Source organism: Centruroides sculpturatus, unplaced genomic scaffold (assembly GCF_000671375.1).
Source record: "Centruroides sculpturatus isolate CEXI.00-Female unplaced genomic scaffold, Cexi_2.0 scaffold24, whole genome shotgun sequence".
Classification (NCBI taxonomy): Eukaryota; Metazoa; Arthropoda; class Arachnida; order Scorpiones; family Buthidae; genus Centruroides; species Centruroides sculpturatus.
In genome coordinates, this window is record NW_019384375.1 from 319963 (window position 1) to 340083 (window position 20121).

General features: G+C 25.5%; 1 protein-coding gene across 1 annotated transcript in view; it reads right to left on the reverse strand.

The window, feature by feature from the left end:
• Positions 1–40: 40 nt before the first annotated feature.
• Positions 41–20121, reverse strand: part of LOC111616681 (Down syndrome cell adhesion molecule homolog) — a 191291-nt gene continuing 171210 nt past the window's right edge. Inside the window, exons 22-26 of the mRNA XM_023358064.1 lie at positions 15152–15393; positions 11479–11560; positions 11208–11292; positions 1339–1460; positions 41–763 (exon numbers count right to left, since the gene is read on the reverse strand). Of these exons, the coding sequence (XP_023213832.1) occupies positions 711–763; positions 1339–1460; positions 11208–11292; positions 11479–11560; positions 15152–15393 (584 nt within the window). The 3' untranslated portion in view covers positions 41–710. The remainder of the gene's footprint in view (positions 764–1338; positions 1461–11207; positions 11293–11478; positions 11561–15151; positions 15394–20121) is intronic.

A 20121-nucleotide genomic window follows, 5' to 3' on the forward strand; every position in this document is an offset into this window, starting at 1 on the left:
AATAAATTATTCATTCTAAATACAAAAAAGGTCACTTAAATAAGAATATTAATATTATTTTGGTGAATATATCGAGTAAACATTGAGACTAAAAAAAGAGGACAAACACATTTAAAATATAAACAGACAAACAATATTTATTCACTTGGTGGACTGAACACAAAATGGCCACATTATTATGCACTTCATCTGAAATCAGATTTTAAATAGGTCAACATATTAAAATCTCTACAACCTGGACTAATTCTAAAGTTCTATTTTAGACTTAACTGATAAGAATCTATTATTCATTGAAATAATTTATACGTATGAATATTAACTTTTTTTTTTCTATTCCCCTCCTTCATTTTTTTTTGATTGACTGATGAGTTCATGTCTGGCATCGTTTCAGAATTAAAACTGCCAGTTGCCAAATATAGATTATATTATCTGATTTCAGATGAATTGTAGTTTCACAACGTACTTAAATAATTGAAAAACATTATCTTTGACAACATAACTCGGTTTACAACCTTCATTTTTGTTTATTTTTTATTTATGATTTTTTCCTCCATAACGTCATAACAAGAATTATATTTTATTCATTTAATGTACGTAGTTTACGTTTTTACACCACTTTTTTCCTGTGGAAAGGAACGAATCGTCGTAAGATTCTCCTGGAAGTTCTTTGTCGCTGTTGTATTTAAATTATACAGCAATTTTTGGGCAGTTTAATATACGTGTGCCATTTGACGAATCAGTTGGTCCCCTCGTGAATGAAAATCTGTACGAAAAGACATGAAAAAGAAAAAAAAAATACAAAGAAACCTTCAACTTTCTGTTAATTTCGTCAAGTAAATATACATAAAACTTTATTGATCAAAATGTACATTTTCATAAGGGATAAGTAATAAAAGCAGATAGAGAATTTAATAGTTTCAGAGCAATAAAACTAATCCTACTTAATGAATTAGCGAATTACAATATTTCGAATTTATGACAAAATACATCTAAACTTCAAAATAATACGTTTTGCATGTCATTAAGTGACCGTAACAAGATAAGTTACATCGTTATTATTATCGAATAACGATTTAAATCTGGAAGTAAGCCTATTTTACAAGAAAAATTAATTATATTTTTTCAGTACTGCACAGTAATCAATAGCAGTACAAATCTTTTGGTGTAATTTAATTAGATCATTTACTGAAAAAATTCGTATAAAATCTATCAGAAAATAGAAAAAGTTATTTAATACAATGATATTATATATATATATATATCTAAAGTCTTTTTTTATAAGAAAGAGAAAGGTATTCTTATAGATTAAGTTATATAAAAAAAAAGTATTTTAATCACCTGTTCTTGTCCAAACCTCTTGATGTCTATCGCATTCAGTTTCCGACAACTCCTCAACACTATCTGTTGGTGGAGATGCTAGCACCCCTAGGTCTTCTATATCGCTTTCTACGGCAGAATAACTAAAAGAAAGATAAGGTTTGCTAAGCTTTACGTCTTTCAATGATTTATTGCCCACGATACTGGAAACAAGAAGAAACGCCGAATATCCTGGATTCTATGTTGATCACGTCTACAAATTGGTATACTCAGTGAAATGATATATTGGTGGTCTAAAGAATATCTTTACCAACCAAAAACATGGGATTAACTTCCAACATTAATATATTAGGACGTGTTTATTGCGACACATATGAAAGTTGATATAAATCAAAAAGATTGCTTATACCATTATAAAATTTTGATCGATATTCAATAAATTATGCAATACAAAGTCTTATTTCTATTATAATAAATGTTTATTACTAATTACTCTTCTAAAGCCAATTAAGATACATTCGGGATTAAGTAACTCTTCATCATCTCCTCCATCATTTACAACTGATAATTATCTTATTAAACAAATTAAAATTTTTATTAAGAAAGAAATAATGTAAAAAGAGTAAAAATAAATAAACTGGAAAGGAAAAAAAAATACAGTAACTTCGGTTCACTGATCGATTTTTGTCTTATACTGACATGGTATATGATCGTACATTCCGTTTCTGGAATATATCACTGTTGATCAAACGTATCACTAGGATACGAAGTTTATAAAAACGGCACAGAAAAAATACTTTCGTTCAAGTTCAATAACATGTATTGATAGATGGATTTCTGGAGGAATATCTCAAGAATCCTCTGAAGCTACGATACAGGTTTCCAGATTTCTGTATGTATACTTTATATATATATACAGTACTACTCTATATATATATATAAATCCATAACTTTATAAGAATTATGTTTTAAAAACAACTTTGTATTGGTATATATTCCAATTTTTATTTACAATTTTATCTTAAAACGAATATATTTTTTCCAATTTCGTCTAAAAAATTGTGTAAAATATATATATACAGTACTTCAATACGTAGAATTGTACAGAATATTATAATTTTACCACATGTTCTATCCGGTTATTGTGGAAATGCTTAAATAAATTATATAAACTGCACAAACTAGTATGGCTATCACGCAAAGAAACGTGTTTTAACAACATTATATAAAGCATTTTTTATCATCGGAAACGATATTTTTGACATTGCAGACAACAAATTTGATAGAAAAATTAAACAACAACACAACATTTTATCACTTAAATGGAGAAACTGAATTTAAGTGATTGATGATTGTTAGAATTTTCACAGTTTAAATGCATTTTACAAAGGCAATTAATTCTTTCTTTGTCGTACTAAAGACGTAAATTTACAATAATTGAAGGCAACAACAAATTACATTAAAATTTTTTAAATCACGTAGAATGTCATTTAAGTTTTGCTAAATAACATTCTTACCTAAGCAAATAATTGAAATTGTCAATAAAATTTCTTTCTTCTGGCCAATTGCATTATACTAAGCAAGCTCTGAAGAGAAACATGAAAATGACATCTAATTATTTAAATTCAAAAAACTAATTGAATATTATTAATGCAGCTTTTCAATTAAGTTTTTAATTAGTAGTTTGAAGTTATATTTTCTTCAAAATTTTTACATTTATATTTATGTATTCGAAAATAAAGAAAAAATATATATTATTAAAATAAAGTCGTCATAATTAGCAAAACTCATTTACACTGTTACAAAAATAGATTTCTTTACTATTTGTAGCCAATCTGTAATTAAAATTAAATTATTTGCTAGGCTAAAACACTTGAAGAGCTGTAAAATTTATTAAAATTCTCATTTGACGAGTAGATTTTTGTGAAAGTACATATATCACACATTACGTCAAAGTCATTAGATGAGGAACCCATAATAAGTCGGCAGCTAAATAATCGTAAATGTTGCTATTGTCTGTAACCCTGAGGCTAACTTAATCAACAGTGGCTTCCTTATCATCTTCACTATTCGCCAGCGAACCGTGCGCAAAATAAACGAACTAGGATTACTTGGAAAAGTATAACATTGATTTAACCTTGTAAACTTCCAAATGATGCAATCACAGTCCAATCTCGCCCGAATTAGCCATGTAATAAATCAAGTAAAATGATCCATATCGTTAAACAATTAATGAACTAGGGAAATATCTTCAGAAATGCTTTTTTTTTCTTATTGCGAGTTATACGCGAAAAATGACAAGAAGCAATATTTTGATTCTATTTTCAACTCTTTATAAACAACATGCATGAAGGGTTTCATTTCTCTTTGAAGTTGTTACCATCTTTTATCGTTAAAACGTGTTCAGATGACTGGGTTTCAAGCAGGAACTAGAGTGGAGATAATGAAAACTCGCCACTTCTCAACGCCTACCTGGAGCGAAAACACAGCTACCAGGCACGTTTAGTTGAATAACGTCGGGAAATTATTGTTATATTGAAGACGGTGAGGTATACGTGTCGGTATGAAACTGTTAGTTCATTATGCTTCGGTGACGATACAGCTTCCCGTCACCATAGCAACGAAACGTAATGGTTCATCTGTGTGTCCGATTCCTTTGTCTTGTCCCCGTGCGATCTGACAGGCAATCTGTTGTGGTATCTGCTCTTCCTTTGTTAAAACGTATCCAGTTACTCCAAGACGCTGTCGAAAACTTCTAACGATTATGTTGCTGACACAAAGTGATCGATAGAGTCAAATTTATGCTGTTTCTGTCATCTCCTTTGCAACTGAAACGCAATACTTTGCCCCTAGCAAGAAGCTTAAATTGTATTGTTCCTTTCAATTGTCGAAGACTCATTGGGAATAAATACTTTTTCGCAGATTTCATAGGAGCAAACAAAGAACAGTTTACGGAGCAGACATTTTATAATTAAATTTCAGAAATCATTAGTTGCTACTAACAATTTAATTTATTGCTCATCGTTTGGAAAGGATCTATATAATCATTTAGTAAAGTAATAAATACAAAACAGAATTTATTTTATTGCAAACATATATATATTTAATGCAACAGTTTGTCGTCTTTTAACATATCATAAAAAAGTTTTTAATGCAAAAGAAAAGAAAGTTTTCAGTAAAGCAACGCCGTAAATTTCAGAAAATAGGATTACCACAGGAACTCGGATGCATTTTTTATTTCTAATTACACTTTGCATAAATTCATTAATAATTTAAAAGTTATAAACTATCTGTTTATTGATATAATCAAATAATTTCTTATTAGAAATCGTATACGTAATTTATGACAATTTCTGATTAAGGAAAAGATCCGACAATAAATATAAAAATTATCAATAAAAAAGTAAGAAAGTATCACAAATGCCTATTGTTCTCTTGTTAAAAAGTTTTGTGATTTGTTTGCATAAATCAGAATTTTAATCGAGAACGTGAATAAAACTATCGCTAATAAAAAAATGAAATAATAATATCAAAAATCAAGATTTCATTATGGATTACTTCTTCATTTGATGTTCTCTTTCAAAAATTTTTGTTCATTTCGTTATTTACATATTTATAATTCTTATTTTTATTATAAAAAGGCAAGATATTTTCGATATATCAAGAATTAATTTAAGAAGATAAATATAAATCTTATCATTGCTTCATATTTACATTAGAAACTAAGCATTTTCGTAATAAAAATTGATACTAAGATAAAAATTGCAAAGTTTTTCAATATTAAGAATATTTATTATAATTACGGCTATTTATTTTATGTATCTTTTATTATACGTTTCTGATAATCTTTTACATTGAAATCAATAACACGACTAATTACGATTAAAATAATCATTAAAAAACCCACATTAAAAAGAGTAAATTAAATTAATCTCTTTGAGAAAACTTTAATTATGTCTTTTTAATTAAACTTTTGAGAATAGATTAAATCGGTGTAAAAATCATAAATCTAAACAAAGAGACGAGATCATAAATAACAAGCATAAATTAATTTTATTATTTTTGATTTTTTTTTCAAATGTGTTAATTATCTTATATTATAATAAATATTAAAAGTTTCGGTAATTTAAAAAACGCAGGAATAATTTTTATCATCTTTTTATCCCTTTAATTAACAGATTTAAATCTGTATAAAAATTTATAACTATTTTCAGGGGAAAAAATTAAGAGATAATTCATTAAAATGTGCAAAAATTCTGTTATAATCTTATGATAATTTTGTTTGTTGACATTTCTGTATATTAAAAAACTTTTCATTAAAATAAACAAGATTTAAGATCTGAAATTTTTCCTTATATAAAGTTATTTAATATTTGACTGTATTCACTTCGAAAAAACGTCAAAATATCGGATTCGAACAAAAATTTGATTTGGAGATTTCTATTTAATAAGTCAAATATCGATTTTTCCCGAAAAATACGTTATTTTACGTACCATAAATATACAGTGTAGGAATAATTCCAACGTAATTTTGAACTTCTGCTCTATATTTAATAGTAGTACCCAGTAATATATTAAATTGTACGAACGTCAATCATAAAATCAATAATTTTTTTACAGAATATATATTTTATATATATATAAAAATATATTTTACATACAATATATATGTAAAAATATATNTTTCCTCGAAAAAACATAGTTATTATTTAAAATAAATTGTATCTGGATGCGCTACTCGGAATAGTCACAGTTGTATATTAACATATTCGATATCATTTTTCTTGGTAAGAAAATTTATCCCCTTTCTATCAAAATTTCCATTTTTATCTGCAAACTCTAGGCGATATTAGGGCGCTTTGTTCGGTTTATCATCGAAACTGCGTTACTATTCACTGGAAAAAAGTATCTAGTTTTCAGGACATAATCCCTTCTTATGCATTCGAAATTTAAATTATTGTTGCATATAGAAATTTCTAAACATGGAAATTTTAAAATGTTTACAATAAATGGGCTTTCGAGCGAGTACTTTGGCTATTTCTTTATTAAAAACACAGACTAATCCTTCACACAGAGCTTTAGATCCTATATGGAATTTCCTATACAACACTTCCAGATCATCGAAATCTATATATTTTATATATAACAACTCGAGTTAAAAAATAAATATTCTATTGAAATTCTTATATATTTTTTAAATTAAAATTAACTCTAAATATTTAAAAAGTTTTGATAATAAACGATAAAAATTAGACTTAATAATAATAATTTTAAAACTAGAAAAGGAGCAATGAAAACTTTACAAACGTCAATAACAGAATTAAATCTACTTTATTGTGATTTAACCTCCAGATAAAACGATAAAAAATAGAAAATTATGATTAAAATTAATGGAAAATAGAAGAAAATTATCTTTCTGAAATAAATATCGAAGTTATAAAATAGGAAAATCGTTTTAAAAATACGAATCTGTACTTTATTTTGTTCTTCGCGTACAGATCCTCATAGATTTATTCATGTTCAAATGATAAAATACTAATAAATAATAAAAAGTAACGTTATAAACTACAGAAAATTTTGCACTACATAAAATTAATTTGTGTTGAATTTATATTAAATCATATATCGTCGATCAATCAATATATATTTAAATAGTAGTCTGTTTGCATCGTTGATTCCGTCCGACTTCTTTTATCTATTCTTACTTCAGCATTTATTTTGAGATCTTATTTAAATTTATCAATAAACCATACATTTATCACTTCTCTAATTCATTTCCCCCCTCTTTCTACGAATGTCTGAAAAGTTGTTATTCACGACTGCTGTTTTAAATCAATCATCAAATATGTTTCCTTTGTGGATCCGAATCTTTTGCTTTTAAATGTACGCTGCAATTTTATATTTTTATAATCACTTATTCCTTCTTTTTAAATTACATAATTTAACTATAAAAAAGAGAAAATTGTATCTATAACAGCGTTTTGATAGTATTAAAAATGCAATTGTAGTTAGTAAAATATCCTCCTCGTAAGTGATCATTTATCTTCTTTAGAAGGGAGATTTCTATTTAAAAATAGGCCTATTCGTTTCCTTTATATATATATTTATATACTATGATAAAATCGAAAAATGTAAGGTTTTCTAAGATTCTGTTTAAAAGTATTTCTGTTAGTATAATTCGAACTTGACGGTCGAATGATTAACCCTGCGGTGAATGGCCTTGAAAATTTTCAGGAATGAATGCCCTGGATCTGACAGACAGACAAATTGTCTTCTAGCCACGGCACAGTAAAATTATTCAATTTGATTTTTACATAAATTTGTAATACCACCATAAGTAGAAAGGTATGTGTAATATTAAATGCCTATCTATGTAAATACATAACGAAAATATACTTCAAAAGTCGGTTGGGTCTGTGAGACCCAGGCCATTCATTGCAAGGTTAAGTTTTACTACTGTACAGTACATAACACTTCCGCCATCTACAGTCGATTCTTAAAAGTAAACTGTATCTTTTAACGTTACTTTTTGGTTTCTATAATCGACATACAATACTCTATTTTCTTTTTATTACGCTGGCATCTCGAAATATTTAAGAAATTTTACGCGTTAATAGAAAGACTACGCGGTTCTTTTTCGTTCCTACTCTTCCTCTTAATTTTTTTTACTATATTATTATACACTACTGGCCAAGTAAAATAAAACACCATGATAGACTATAAATATTGAAACAATGGAAGCTTCATTCGTGATGTTGCATTTTAACTTGGCCAGCAGCGTAATTTAAGACTTAAACCTAAAATAATTAGTTCCAAATTGACTGATATATTAATAATATAAACTTTTTAAACGTTTACCAAAGTTTTAGAAGCAAATTATCTTTATGCTATTTAATTAATTTTTGAGGCTCCTCGAGACGACGAGGCCCTAGGCGCGTGCCTAGTGCACCTATTAGGTAATCCGCCACTAAACTCCATCCACATCCTCTATAGAAAATCTAATAAATTGTGTGAATTGGCATTGAATAATTCAGTGGTCAATGTGACATTCTAAAATATTATAATGGAAGTTTGTGAATGTTTTTCGTGAATTTCATTAATTAAAATATATATATATATATATATATTTATTTATTTATTATTTATTTCTAATATAAAAACGATTCTTTTATATTTTATTTTTAACTTATATTTCTTGAATAATATATAAATATATCCATTTGATCGAATTTTATTAGTACAAATTCCATGATTTTAGACATTAAAAAAAATAATAATTTTAACATTCATTTATCAATGAACCTTTTCAAATATTAAAATTCTTTCGAATTCGATTCTCAATTTCAAGATAAAAACGATAAAATCAATTTTGAAAATGTATTTTTTTTTTGTTTTCAAATTTTATTAAAAGTTATTTTATCGATAGGAAATTAATTTTTCAATATATATTTTCAATTAATTGAGTGGCATTTCCAATTTTGTCCGTCACAAAACGTTACGGAAAAGAAGACAGATAAAAAAAAACACACACATTCCTTTTGTCATTATAGTGTATACTCTTACGTCGTTTTGACGTCAAATCTGTACTTTTGTTATAATAAGTAAACGTAAAAATGACGTCGAATTGACGTATTGGTGTACTGTACAGCATTACAGTATTTTACAGATTAACAACACACCAATTATCATCAGTGTGTTTTATCAGATGCGTTATACACGTTTAGCTTGATAATGAAGCAGTCTCTTAAATAAATTACACAGATTCAACAATTTAAATTCATAGATTCACAGTATTGCATTGATAATTTTTTTTTAATATTGTAAGAATTCTTACAATTACGCTCATATTTCTTATATATTGAGACTAAACAAGTAACCAAAGTAATAAAATGGCGAATACGCATACAAATCTAAATAGAGATACATTAAAAAAAATTATATATTTAGAAATATAAGTGTTATATAATAATAAAATTTTGACCTATTTAGGGGAGACCGGGGCAACTTCGGCATGCCGGGCAAGTTTGTNCTTAAATTGTATTGTTCCTTTCAATTGTCGAAGACTCATTGGGAATAAATACTTTTTCGCAGATTTCATAGGAGCAAACAAAGAACAGTTTACGGAGCAGACATTTTATAATTAAATTTCAGAAATCATTAGTTGCTACTAACAATTTAATTTATTGCTCATCGTTTGGAAAGGATCTATATAATCATTTAGTAAAGTAATAAATACAAAACAGAATTTATTTTATTGCAAACATATATATATTTAATGCAACAGTTTGTCGTCTTTTAACATATCATAAAAAAGTTTTTAATGCAAAAGAAAAGAAAGTTTTCAGTAAAGCAACGCCGTAAATTTCAGAAAATAGGATTACCACAGGAACTCGGATGCATTTTTTATTTCTAATTACACTTTGCATAAATTCATTAATAATTTAAAAGTTATAAACTATCTGTTTATTGATATAATCAAATAATTTCTTATTAGAAATCGTATACGTAATTTATGACAATTTCTGATTAAGGAAAAGATCCGACAATAAATATAAAAATTATCAATAAAAAAGTAAGAAAGTATCACAAATGCCTATTGTTCTCTTGTTAAAAAGTTTTGTGATTTGTTTGCATAAATCAGAATTTTAATCGAGAACGTGAATAAAACTATCGCTAATAAAAAAATGAAATAATAATATCAAAAATCAAGATTTCATTATGGATTACTTCTTCATTTGATGTTCTCTTTCAAAAATTTTTGTTCATTTCGTTATTTACATATTTATAATTCTTATTTTTATTATAAAAAGGCAAGATATTTTCGATATATCAAGAATTAATTTAAGAAGATAAATATAAATCTTATCATTGCTTCATATTTACATTAGAAACTAAGCATTTTCGTAATAAAAATTGATACTAAGATAAAAATTGCAAAGTTTTTCAATATTAAGAATATTTATTATAATTACGGCTATTTATTTTATGTATCTTTTATTATACGTTTCTGATAATCTTTTACATTGAAATCAATAACACGACTAATTACGATTAAAATAATCATTAAAAAACCCACATTAAAAAGAGTAAATTAAATTAATCTCTTTGAGAAAACTTTAATTATGTCTTTTTAATTAAACTTTTGAGAATAGATTAAATCGGTGTAAAAATCATAAATCTAAACAAAGAGACGAGATCATAAATAACAAGCATAAATTAATTTTATTATTTTTGATTTTTTTTTCAAATGTGTTAATTATCTTATATTATAATAAATATTAAAAGTTTCGGTAATTTAAAAAACGCAGGAATAATTTTTATCATCTTTTTATCCCTTTAATTAACAGATTTAAATCTGTATAAAAATTTATAACTATTTTCAGGGGAAAAAATTAAGAGATAATTCATTAAAATGTGCAAAAATTCTGTTATAATCTTATGATAATTTTGTTTGTTGACATTTCTGTATATTAAAAAACTTTTCATTAAAATAAACAAGATTTAAGATCTGAAATTTTTCCTTATATAAAGTTATTTAATATTTGACTGTATTCACTTCGAAAAAACGTCAAAATATCGGATTCGAACAAAAATTTGATTTGGAGATTTCTATTTAATAAGTCAAATATCGATTTTTCCCGAAAAATACGTTATTTTACGTACCATAAATATACAGTGTAGGAATAATTCCAACGTAATTTTGAACTTCTGCTCTATATTTAATAGTAGTACCCAGTAATATATTAAATTGTACGAACGTCAATCATAAAATCAATAATTTTTTTACAGAATATATATTTTATATATATATAAAAATATATTTTACATACAATATATATGTAAAAATATATAACGTGATAAAATAACAAAAATAAAACATAGAATATTACCTGTCAGGTTTAAACATTTTAGAATTCCTCGAATGTATAGCAGACCAGCTTATATTATCGGAAAGACAAGAATTTGATGAAATTCCTGTAAAGGTGAAGAATTATTATATATGTATATTTTAAATTTATATTTTTTAAAAATATATTTATTTTATATAATATTTAAATCTTTATGTTAATTAATGTAGTGTTTATCTCATAATTATCAGCATTTTACATAATACCTTTATCAAGTCAAGTGTATAAGTGAAGATAAGACTAAATCCCTTACCAGGATGAGATTCAATGTTTCTAGACATCTGTCCACTTCGCGATTGTGTCCAGAGCTTTGCGTATGATGTGTAGTCTTCAACCTATATAGAGTTTTGGTAAGAATATATATCAGAATCGATTTATACATTGCCTGTACTTTAAGAAGTGTCATCATCCACGAAATTTGCATGTAATACCTTACTCGGAATTAAATGTGATAAGAGAAAATACTCTTTAACCTACTAGAAATGCAAAAGCAGTCTTATTGAAGTTTTACTACTTAATTCTGTTTATTCTAGAAAAAACTGCAGATAATGAGTTTTGCTTGGAAATTCTCACAAACGATGTTTTAATCGAATTTTCATTTTTTATTATTTTTTTAAGGCTTACACTTTTATAATTATAGCGTATCCGCTTAGATTGATACACGTTCGAATTTGGATTATCGATTTTTTAAAAAAATATTTTTATGTAAATTTTAAATAATTTAAGTTTAATGTATTCAATAAAAAAAAAAGCGAGAATTTTAAAATACGAAATTTATATTCATCTTATGTTACATAAACAATATCAATCATATTCCGTTAGAATATAAGCGTTGTTCGAATGATTATATATTTCCATTTATCTCAATATGTCATCAGAATGAGAATATAAAATGTAAAATGATTATTCAAAGCCGAATTTTGTGATTTATAAACGTAATTACTAGAATTATTGATCTAAAAATTATGCTGCCTATGATTAAAATTTAAATTTCTATACAAGAAATCTTTACTTTTCTCTTTCTTCAAATTTTTTAATATGCTTAAATCATATTTTTATCTGAAAAAAGTAAAAAAATCGCCCAGATATTGCTTCAGAAATAAAAAAAATATATATGTGCACATTATACAATAATCGCGAGAAATATCTAATAAAAAACAGCCTTAAAATACAAATATACTTTACATCAGTTAAAAATTGTGTATAAAATTTGATACAGATCAGAGTAGTGCTCTAAATCGTTAAAGATAGAAGAGAATGGAAGCAGAAGTGATAAGTAAATACATTCGTGGCCAAAAATAGGTACAATAAAATAGGATAACACAAAAAGAAAATGAAAATCTCTGATGTGCTTTCACTTTTCTTTCATAGAATTTTTATATATAAGCAGTTGTAATTTCGATCATTAAAATAAAAATTTTAATGGAACAGTAAATTCTTTATTAGTTACTCTACCCTTTAATTAGAATTTTCTATTTAAAAATATACTCTCCTTAAGTTTCAGATGATTAAGACTTATTTTAAAGTGTCGGCTACTTCAGAAGTAATTCTGGATGTATAATAATAAATGTAAAATTCAAGCTGGAAAATAAGAAAATTTATTTTGAAAGAGGTATTTGGAGATTTTACATTAACAACCATTCTTGTCACGTAGTTTGAGTATAAATTACAAAAGTATGAATATTAGTGGAAAGGAGAGAGAAAGGAAAGCAAATCATGATTTAGTTAGTTACAGTTTTGTCACAGTCTCTTGCGACATATTATGCAGGTTTACAACCACATCCACTAAACTTCTACAATGAGTTATTTCTGTAAATTCGCACAGTTGCGAGTTTATTCTGTTTATTGCTTGAAAAGTTTTGTACGGATATAAGCGTTGCTATAGAAGTCTTATAATTTCCATACTTGAATGAATTCTACTGAAAACAATAAGTGCACAAATTAAGCCCTATAATCTTTATTATATCAAAATCTTCTGTGAATTTCATTTTGAAAAATTCGAAAAGTTTACGGTATATAAAAGATTGTATTTTTATTCAAAAGATCCGAATAAAAGAATTCATATTTTATAAAAATTTTGACGTAATATTTTTGCGCAATAAATTATTCTTTTGGAAAAATTTCTGAGTATTTTTGAGCTTCATTAAAAGCGATTTTATTTGTGATTTTAGAGTTATTATAAGGATTTTCTCGGGAATTATAGTATTATCCAGCAATATAATACTAAAATACAGTGTATTTTTAAGATTATTTTGACTTTATGAGAGCTATATTTCTTTATCATATTATTTCTTTATCGTAACACGGAAATGCTACCGAGAGTGTATATAAAATATATTGCTTAAAATTCAGCTTAAATTTTTTGGGTAAAAATGCTTAAAAAAACTCAAAGATATATTTGAATATATTTCGAAATTAGAATGAATTTCATTCATTTAATTATAAATTGATTCGAGTTTCAACCGTATGTTCATGTTTATTTCCATAAAATAGATGCAAATTGTTTACAAAGATCCAATTATAGAGATAATTGTATTTTAAAAACTTATAAAAGTGTAAAATTTCTTCGAATCATTCGGAATATTTTAAAATATTACAAGTACGCATTAATTTATCGTAATAAAAGAGGTTTAGAAAGATTAATTTTTTCAAGTTTATTTCTATTGATTCTTATACAGAGTGTCCCAAAAATCACTTAAGTATTTCAACTTATTTATTATTCGTTTCGTGTTATTTTAATTTGTAGATATTGAAAAGATAACTGTACACCAGAAGAGAAGTAAAAATATACATTTTGAATATATCAAGTAAATGATATATACAAATTACTTATATTTAGGGGAGATCGGGGCAACTTCGGCAAGCGGGGCAAGTTTGTCAAGCGCTTTTTTAAAAAACAAATTAAAAGGAGACTTTGGTTATAGGTTAGGCAGTTGAGTTTTATTGGTGGCTTGTTGAGTGTAGTGTTTTTATTGTTCTCCAACAAGCGTAGTTGAATTATCAAGCAAATTTTCATTTTCGTTCAATTCCATATAATATTTTTTTTCCATTTAATTGAATTGGCAGGTTTGTTATAATTCCATGATAACGAAAGTTACTTTTCCTGTTAGAAGGATGTAACTTCAACTTATTCACGTGGCCAGATCGTGGCTTGGCATTCTGTTCTCAGGGTTGTACTTAATGTTTCGAAATCATGACTAGCGGGGTAAGAACGGCAACATAAAGCCACATTAGAAGCAAAGGATAAAAATCAAACAGATGATAAATGAAAACATGTTTGCATTTGTTATTCATGTATGTATGTCTTTGAACTTGCATTTCGTTGTAATAATATTAAATGGGTGTTGGATTTGTATTTCTTTGTTTTAATAGTGAATTCCAACTTATACATTGTTAATAACATAATTTCTTATACGTGCCTATCTTGCCCCATTACTGTTGCCCCTATACCAGGGGCAACTTTAATAAAAATAATTAAAATAATTACAACTTTACAAAAAGAGAGAAGTTGCCGATCTTGCCCCTATACCCGGGGCAACTTCGTCAATTTCTCTCTTCTTGTAAAGTTGTAATTATTTTAATTATTTTAATTTCCAAACTGATTTTAACCAGTTCTATAGTAAGGTAACATTCCAATAGACAATATGCAAAGCTTTTTTTTCAGTTTACAGCAGTATTTATTACACAAAATTTAAGTAAAGCTTAACATGCCGATCTTGCCCCGATCTCCCCTATATCTACGGGTTCGGTTTTTTGGGACACACTGTACAAACGAAAAGAACATAATCAATTACTGTATAAGAAAATTCAACATGAAATTTAAATTTACTTAAAATATAATGAGCTTATAATTTTAAAATTAAATTTTAATATATTATCAGTTGATTATGTTTGATCGAATCATAAAATATATTTGTTTAACCAACCTGCGTGATTCGATGAGGTATGTCATATTCATGATCCCTTCTTTGCCTTCCATGTCTTCTAATGGTATTACTATGAGTTACAACATTTGGACTTTCGGCATATGATGCCAACTGGGTAGTTGCATATGGAGTTGGATAATAAAGCGGTTCTCTCTGATTATCATCTGATTGATCACTTCGCTTTACTTTGCCATAGGAACTCATGGATAGATTTTCACCTTTACCACCGGAACTACCTGAATCTTTTATACAAAATAATTATAACACGAAAATTACACAGAAGAAAGCTAATCTTTGAATGGTATACGTTAAATAAATTATACAAGACAAAATAATATTAGCTCCCAATTAATTTTGCTAATTAACTTACCTTAATTAATTAACTTAAGTAAACCTCCAAGAGAAATTTAGTCATAAATAGCAAACAAAGTTGTTTTCAAAAATATCCAAATTGTATAAAAAAAATTAAAAAGTGAAATATCCTAATTCAGTTAATACAATATAAGATCTAATTATAGATATTATTTTGCATCAATTAAAATATAATTAACATCATAATAAGAATAAGTTATATTGTATATTATTATTTATAAAATTCGAAATTTTTCATATTTACCAAAACAATGATAAATGTAAATGTTTATTGCTTTCTGTTATAGATCATAAATCAAACTAGAAATATTGAAAGGGGAAGTCGCCGAAAAAAATGATAAATGAAAAGCTATTTTGTATATTACGTAAATTGTCAAAATAAACCGTAGCTCACTCGTATTTGTTTGCAACATTACGTCGTGCGTGAGATCAAGCTACGTGCACTTCTCTAACAAAGTGATCGTGATTGAAAACAACGGAAGTCATGAGTAAAATCGTTTCTCCCCCTCAATTCCCATCTACTTATCGTTATGGCAACAGTGTCTACACAGAGAAAAGAAAAGCAACTTTGCTTCTCGCATTTAATGTGTTTTTCTGGAAAACATAAGGGCCGCAGGGTGAATTTCCTTCCGCTCTGAAAAATTTCTTTTTATGTTTTTATCGATTTTAAGCATGAAGACATAATGACATACTCTAGAAAGCGTAACATTAACGTAAAAGTCTAAGTAATATTAGAAGATGGTTAATGGCATTTTGGTTCTGACTTTCATCTGTTTAAAAGGAACAATTTTTTCTTTTTTATTTCCGATACAAGTAGGACAGTTTGCAGACGTCATGAAATTGTATTGCTTTTAGCTATTCTTCTTGTCTTCTCTAATTATTAATAGACTTTGTGTGTCTCTAAGCAATATGAGAGATCTTCGCATTTGCTTTATTCTTTGCTGACGATAGCTGCTTGAGAACTATTCGACTGAATTATAAAAGCCAAGTAAAATATTAAATTCAGAACATAAATGAATATCATGATTTAAGTTGTAATATTTATTTGAATTATAGTGTTATAAACTAGAAAATTTGATGCTGATTCTTATTATAATATATTACAATATCGAAGACAAATTTATGATTTATGTTGATATTATAACATATCTATGGCATCGTGTTGTGATGAAAATGAACTTGCTATCGCTTATAATATGATATGACAATATAATTATTGCTATCATAATAATCATTAGAATGCAGCAATTTATAAGAGAATATGTCATTCATCTCTTACAAATTATAAACTGAGTATTAATTAATGTAAAATTGACAATAATTATCGTATAAACTGAGGAGAACTTTATTATTTTGCTTATTTAAATGTTTCGTTTTTAAAAATAAAAGAAAATATGTTACGGATTTATAATTATGTCAATTTTTAAATTAATCAACATTAATTCAATTTTTTTTCCTTCTTCAATCAAGATTTGTTATGACTTGATTTAAAAATAAAAACATAAAAATAACGAGAAAATACTTGAGTAAAATATTATACATTTTACTTCAAAATTTTTATGTAATTCCGTTATTCTTTATATTTTCTTTTATTTAATATGAAAGATTTAAACAATTTTTTTTATATATAAAGAATATGGGATTAGTAAATTTAATAATCAGAATACATAAGTGGCAAGCCAGTTTCCTCTTCTTTTAATAAATTACATACAATTTATTTATCTTTTAACCATGTACGCTATTATTAAACATTGTAATAAACTTGGTTGGTTAGCATGTTATGTTTCTTTTTTCTTTTCTTTTCTTACAGAAACTAAAGAATTTGGTAAATATCCATTCCATAAAAATAAATAATGACTTAATTATAAACATAACTATTCAAAAATGTCCAGATTACGTTTTATTCGGATGCAAAGAATTCCATTTAAAGAACATTAGATCAAGATAATGAACTTTGATGGAATTCACAGTAAAATCATTTTTGAAAAGACATAAAAAAAGCGTAATAGAAATTAATTCATTGTCTGAAAAATTACAGATTAATTAATTCATTAAATAAATTCGTTAAATTATTTTCATTTTTTACATAATAAATTGCTTGAAGATTTTTTCATTTATTTTTTGCTTATATTCATTAAATATGATGAAAGTTTTTTTTTAAAGTTTGCAATTTAAAAATATCCCTAACCTTTATTTTTCTTTCTTATCAATATACATTATAAAATTTGATAGATATTTTTAATTTAGAATAATAACATTTAAATTTAAGATGATAATTTTTTTAAATANAATAACGGTAATTTTTTAATAAATAATTTTCCAGGAAAATATGTTTAATTCCTTTTTCACATATATTTATATAACATAAATAATCATACTTTATTAAATTCGGAATGGAAAAATATGATGATAATGTAATATAAGTACAGGTAATAACCACATGAGGTCTTTTATGCTGAATCTTCTCTAGTCTACCTTACAGCTCTTGAAACGACTTAATTATTATCGGAAAATTGATGCTTTTATTGATTTTCTGATTGTTATATGAGGTCGGTTAACTATAGAAGTTGGATGTGTATATTTAATGCATGCAGTACCAATTTATCTGTATATTTTTATAATAAACGTTTACTTTTCATTTTATAAGAATTCTAAATTTAAATAATAATAAATAATTTTACATAACTTCTCTCATAACTCTATAATAATTAGATAGAAAATATTGTTAAATTATATGAATAGATTTAATATTTTGCTATATTAAAGTTATATAAGGATCAATTCTACGGTTTAGTGTCACAATACTATCAATGGAAAAAATCGATTGTATTTTTAGATATGATCAATTTGAGTAAGATAAAGAGAATTTCGATTAGAAATAAATCAAATGCTTTCAACTTAACAGATAACTTTTCATATCTTGATATTTTAATGGAAATGAGAATGCGTAGCAAGCATACTGCATAAGGCATAATGAGTTGTTAAATGACGTTTTGTATATGAAAATGTAACATTAAATATGATAGCCATTAAATTTTGTATTGAATTCCGTGAATAAATTACGGCAGATAAAACGCATTAGCTTTATCTCCAAGTATATAGAAACATGTTAGATAATCTTCAAATCTCTAAAATTAACATTGATAAGCGTAAAAATAGAGTAAGATTAAATCAAAATTATAAGTTTCCAACAAATTCCAGAAATTTTTAGAAAGGAAGCAATCATTTGATTATATCTATCTCCATTAAAATTAATTTTATTCTTTTGTTTGAATAGAATAAGATAAATTTAGTTTCAATCTGGTTTCAATCAATTCAAATTCATTACCGTTTTAAGTTATTTTTAGATGAATAAATTACAGAATAGATATTTAAGATTTTAAAAAAATACATACATTACACTTTTAGCTTAAAAATTATAATAAAGCAATAAAAGTTTAGTATTTTCCCCCCTTAAATTATATTTTTATAAAATTAGTTTTTAAGTTTATGCATCTCTTAAATTATTTTTTATTTCCTACGTTTTTAGTTTAAAAATTCATATCAATCAGTTTACAAAATTTATTTATTTTACCTTACATTATGTAAGCAAACAGATGTAAGTATCCAATATATTATTCGGAAAAGTTATAAAAATTTTGAAATATTAATAATCCAAATATGAAAATCGAAAACCCCATGATGTATTTATATAACATTAGAAATATAGATAAAAAATTTTCTTTTAGGAGTAGGGTCTTAGATATAGCATTTTAGATTTATTGAAAGTTTAACCATTAATTTTAGAAACTGGAGAAATTCTAGTTTCCAAGTTTCCTGATTAAAGAATAAAAAAAAAAAAGCCACTTTTCCATCTGGAGAAAGAATAGCTATAAATCTTGCATTTTTGAAAGACCACACTTAATTTCAAATTTCATTTTAAAATAGAAAAATCAAAGTATTCGCTGGAAACAATTGAAAGAATTAATATCTTAAAATTCTTACATTAAATTATATTTATTGCATTAAATTAAAAATAGTTTCAGAATTGTATTATTGTTTCGTACTAAATTATTTTAATTTATAATAAATTACACAAGATAATTTTAAGAAAATTAAATATATACATAATACATTATAAAATATAACCAATATTTTAAATTAATTAAAGCGAAAATTAATCAATCAATCATAAGATACATTTTAAATGTAACTTAAAAATAAATTACTTAAAAATTAGTTTTAATGTAATAAATTATTATAATTAATAACAATGTACTTAAAGATAAATTATTGAAATTAGAAAATTTATAAAATATTTGGTTCAATTTTTACGCCCCTGTAAATTATTTATTTCTGTAAAGCAAATTTCTTAAAAAGAAAGCACGAAATAAAAAATAAAAATCCTTTTATCGTTGATGAATAAATAAAAAAATTACTTTAATTAAATTTTAAATATTTTATTACTAGTTATAGTTACTAGAAAGTTGGAATAAGTGATATTGATGAATATTGATAATTTTGTTTCGACTTTTCCTAGAACACTGATTATTATTTAAATAAATTTTGTTTTATTATTAAAGAGATTTTAAAATGCTGAATTTTAATAATTTCACGGA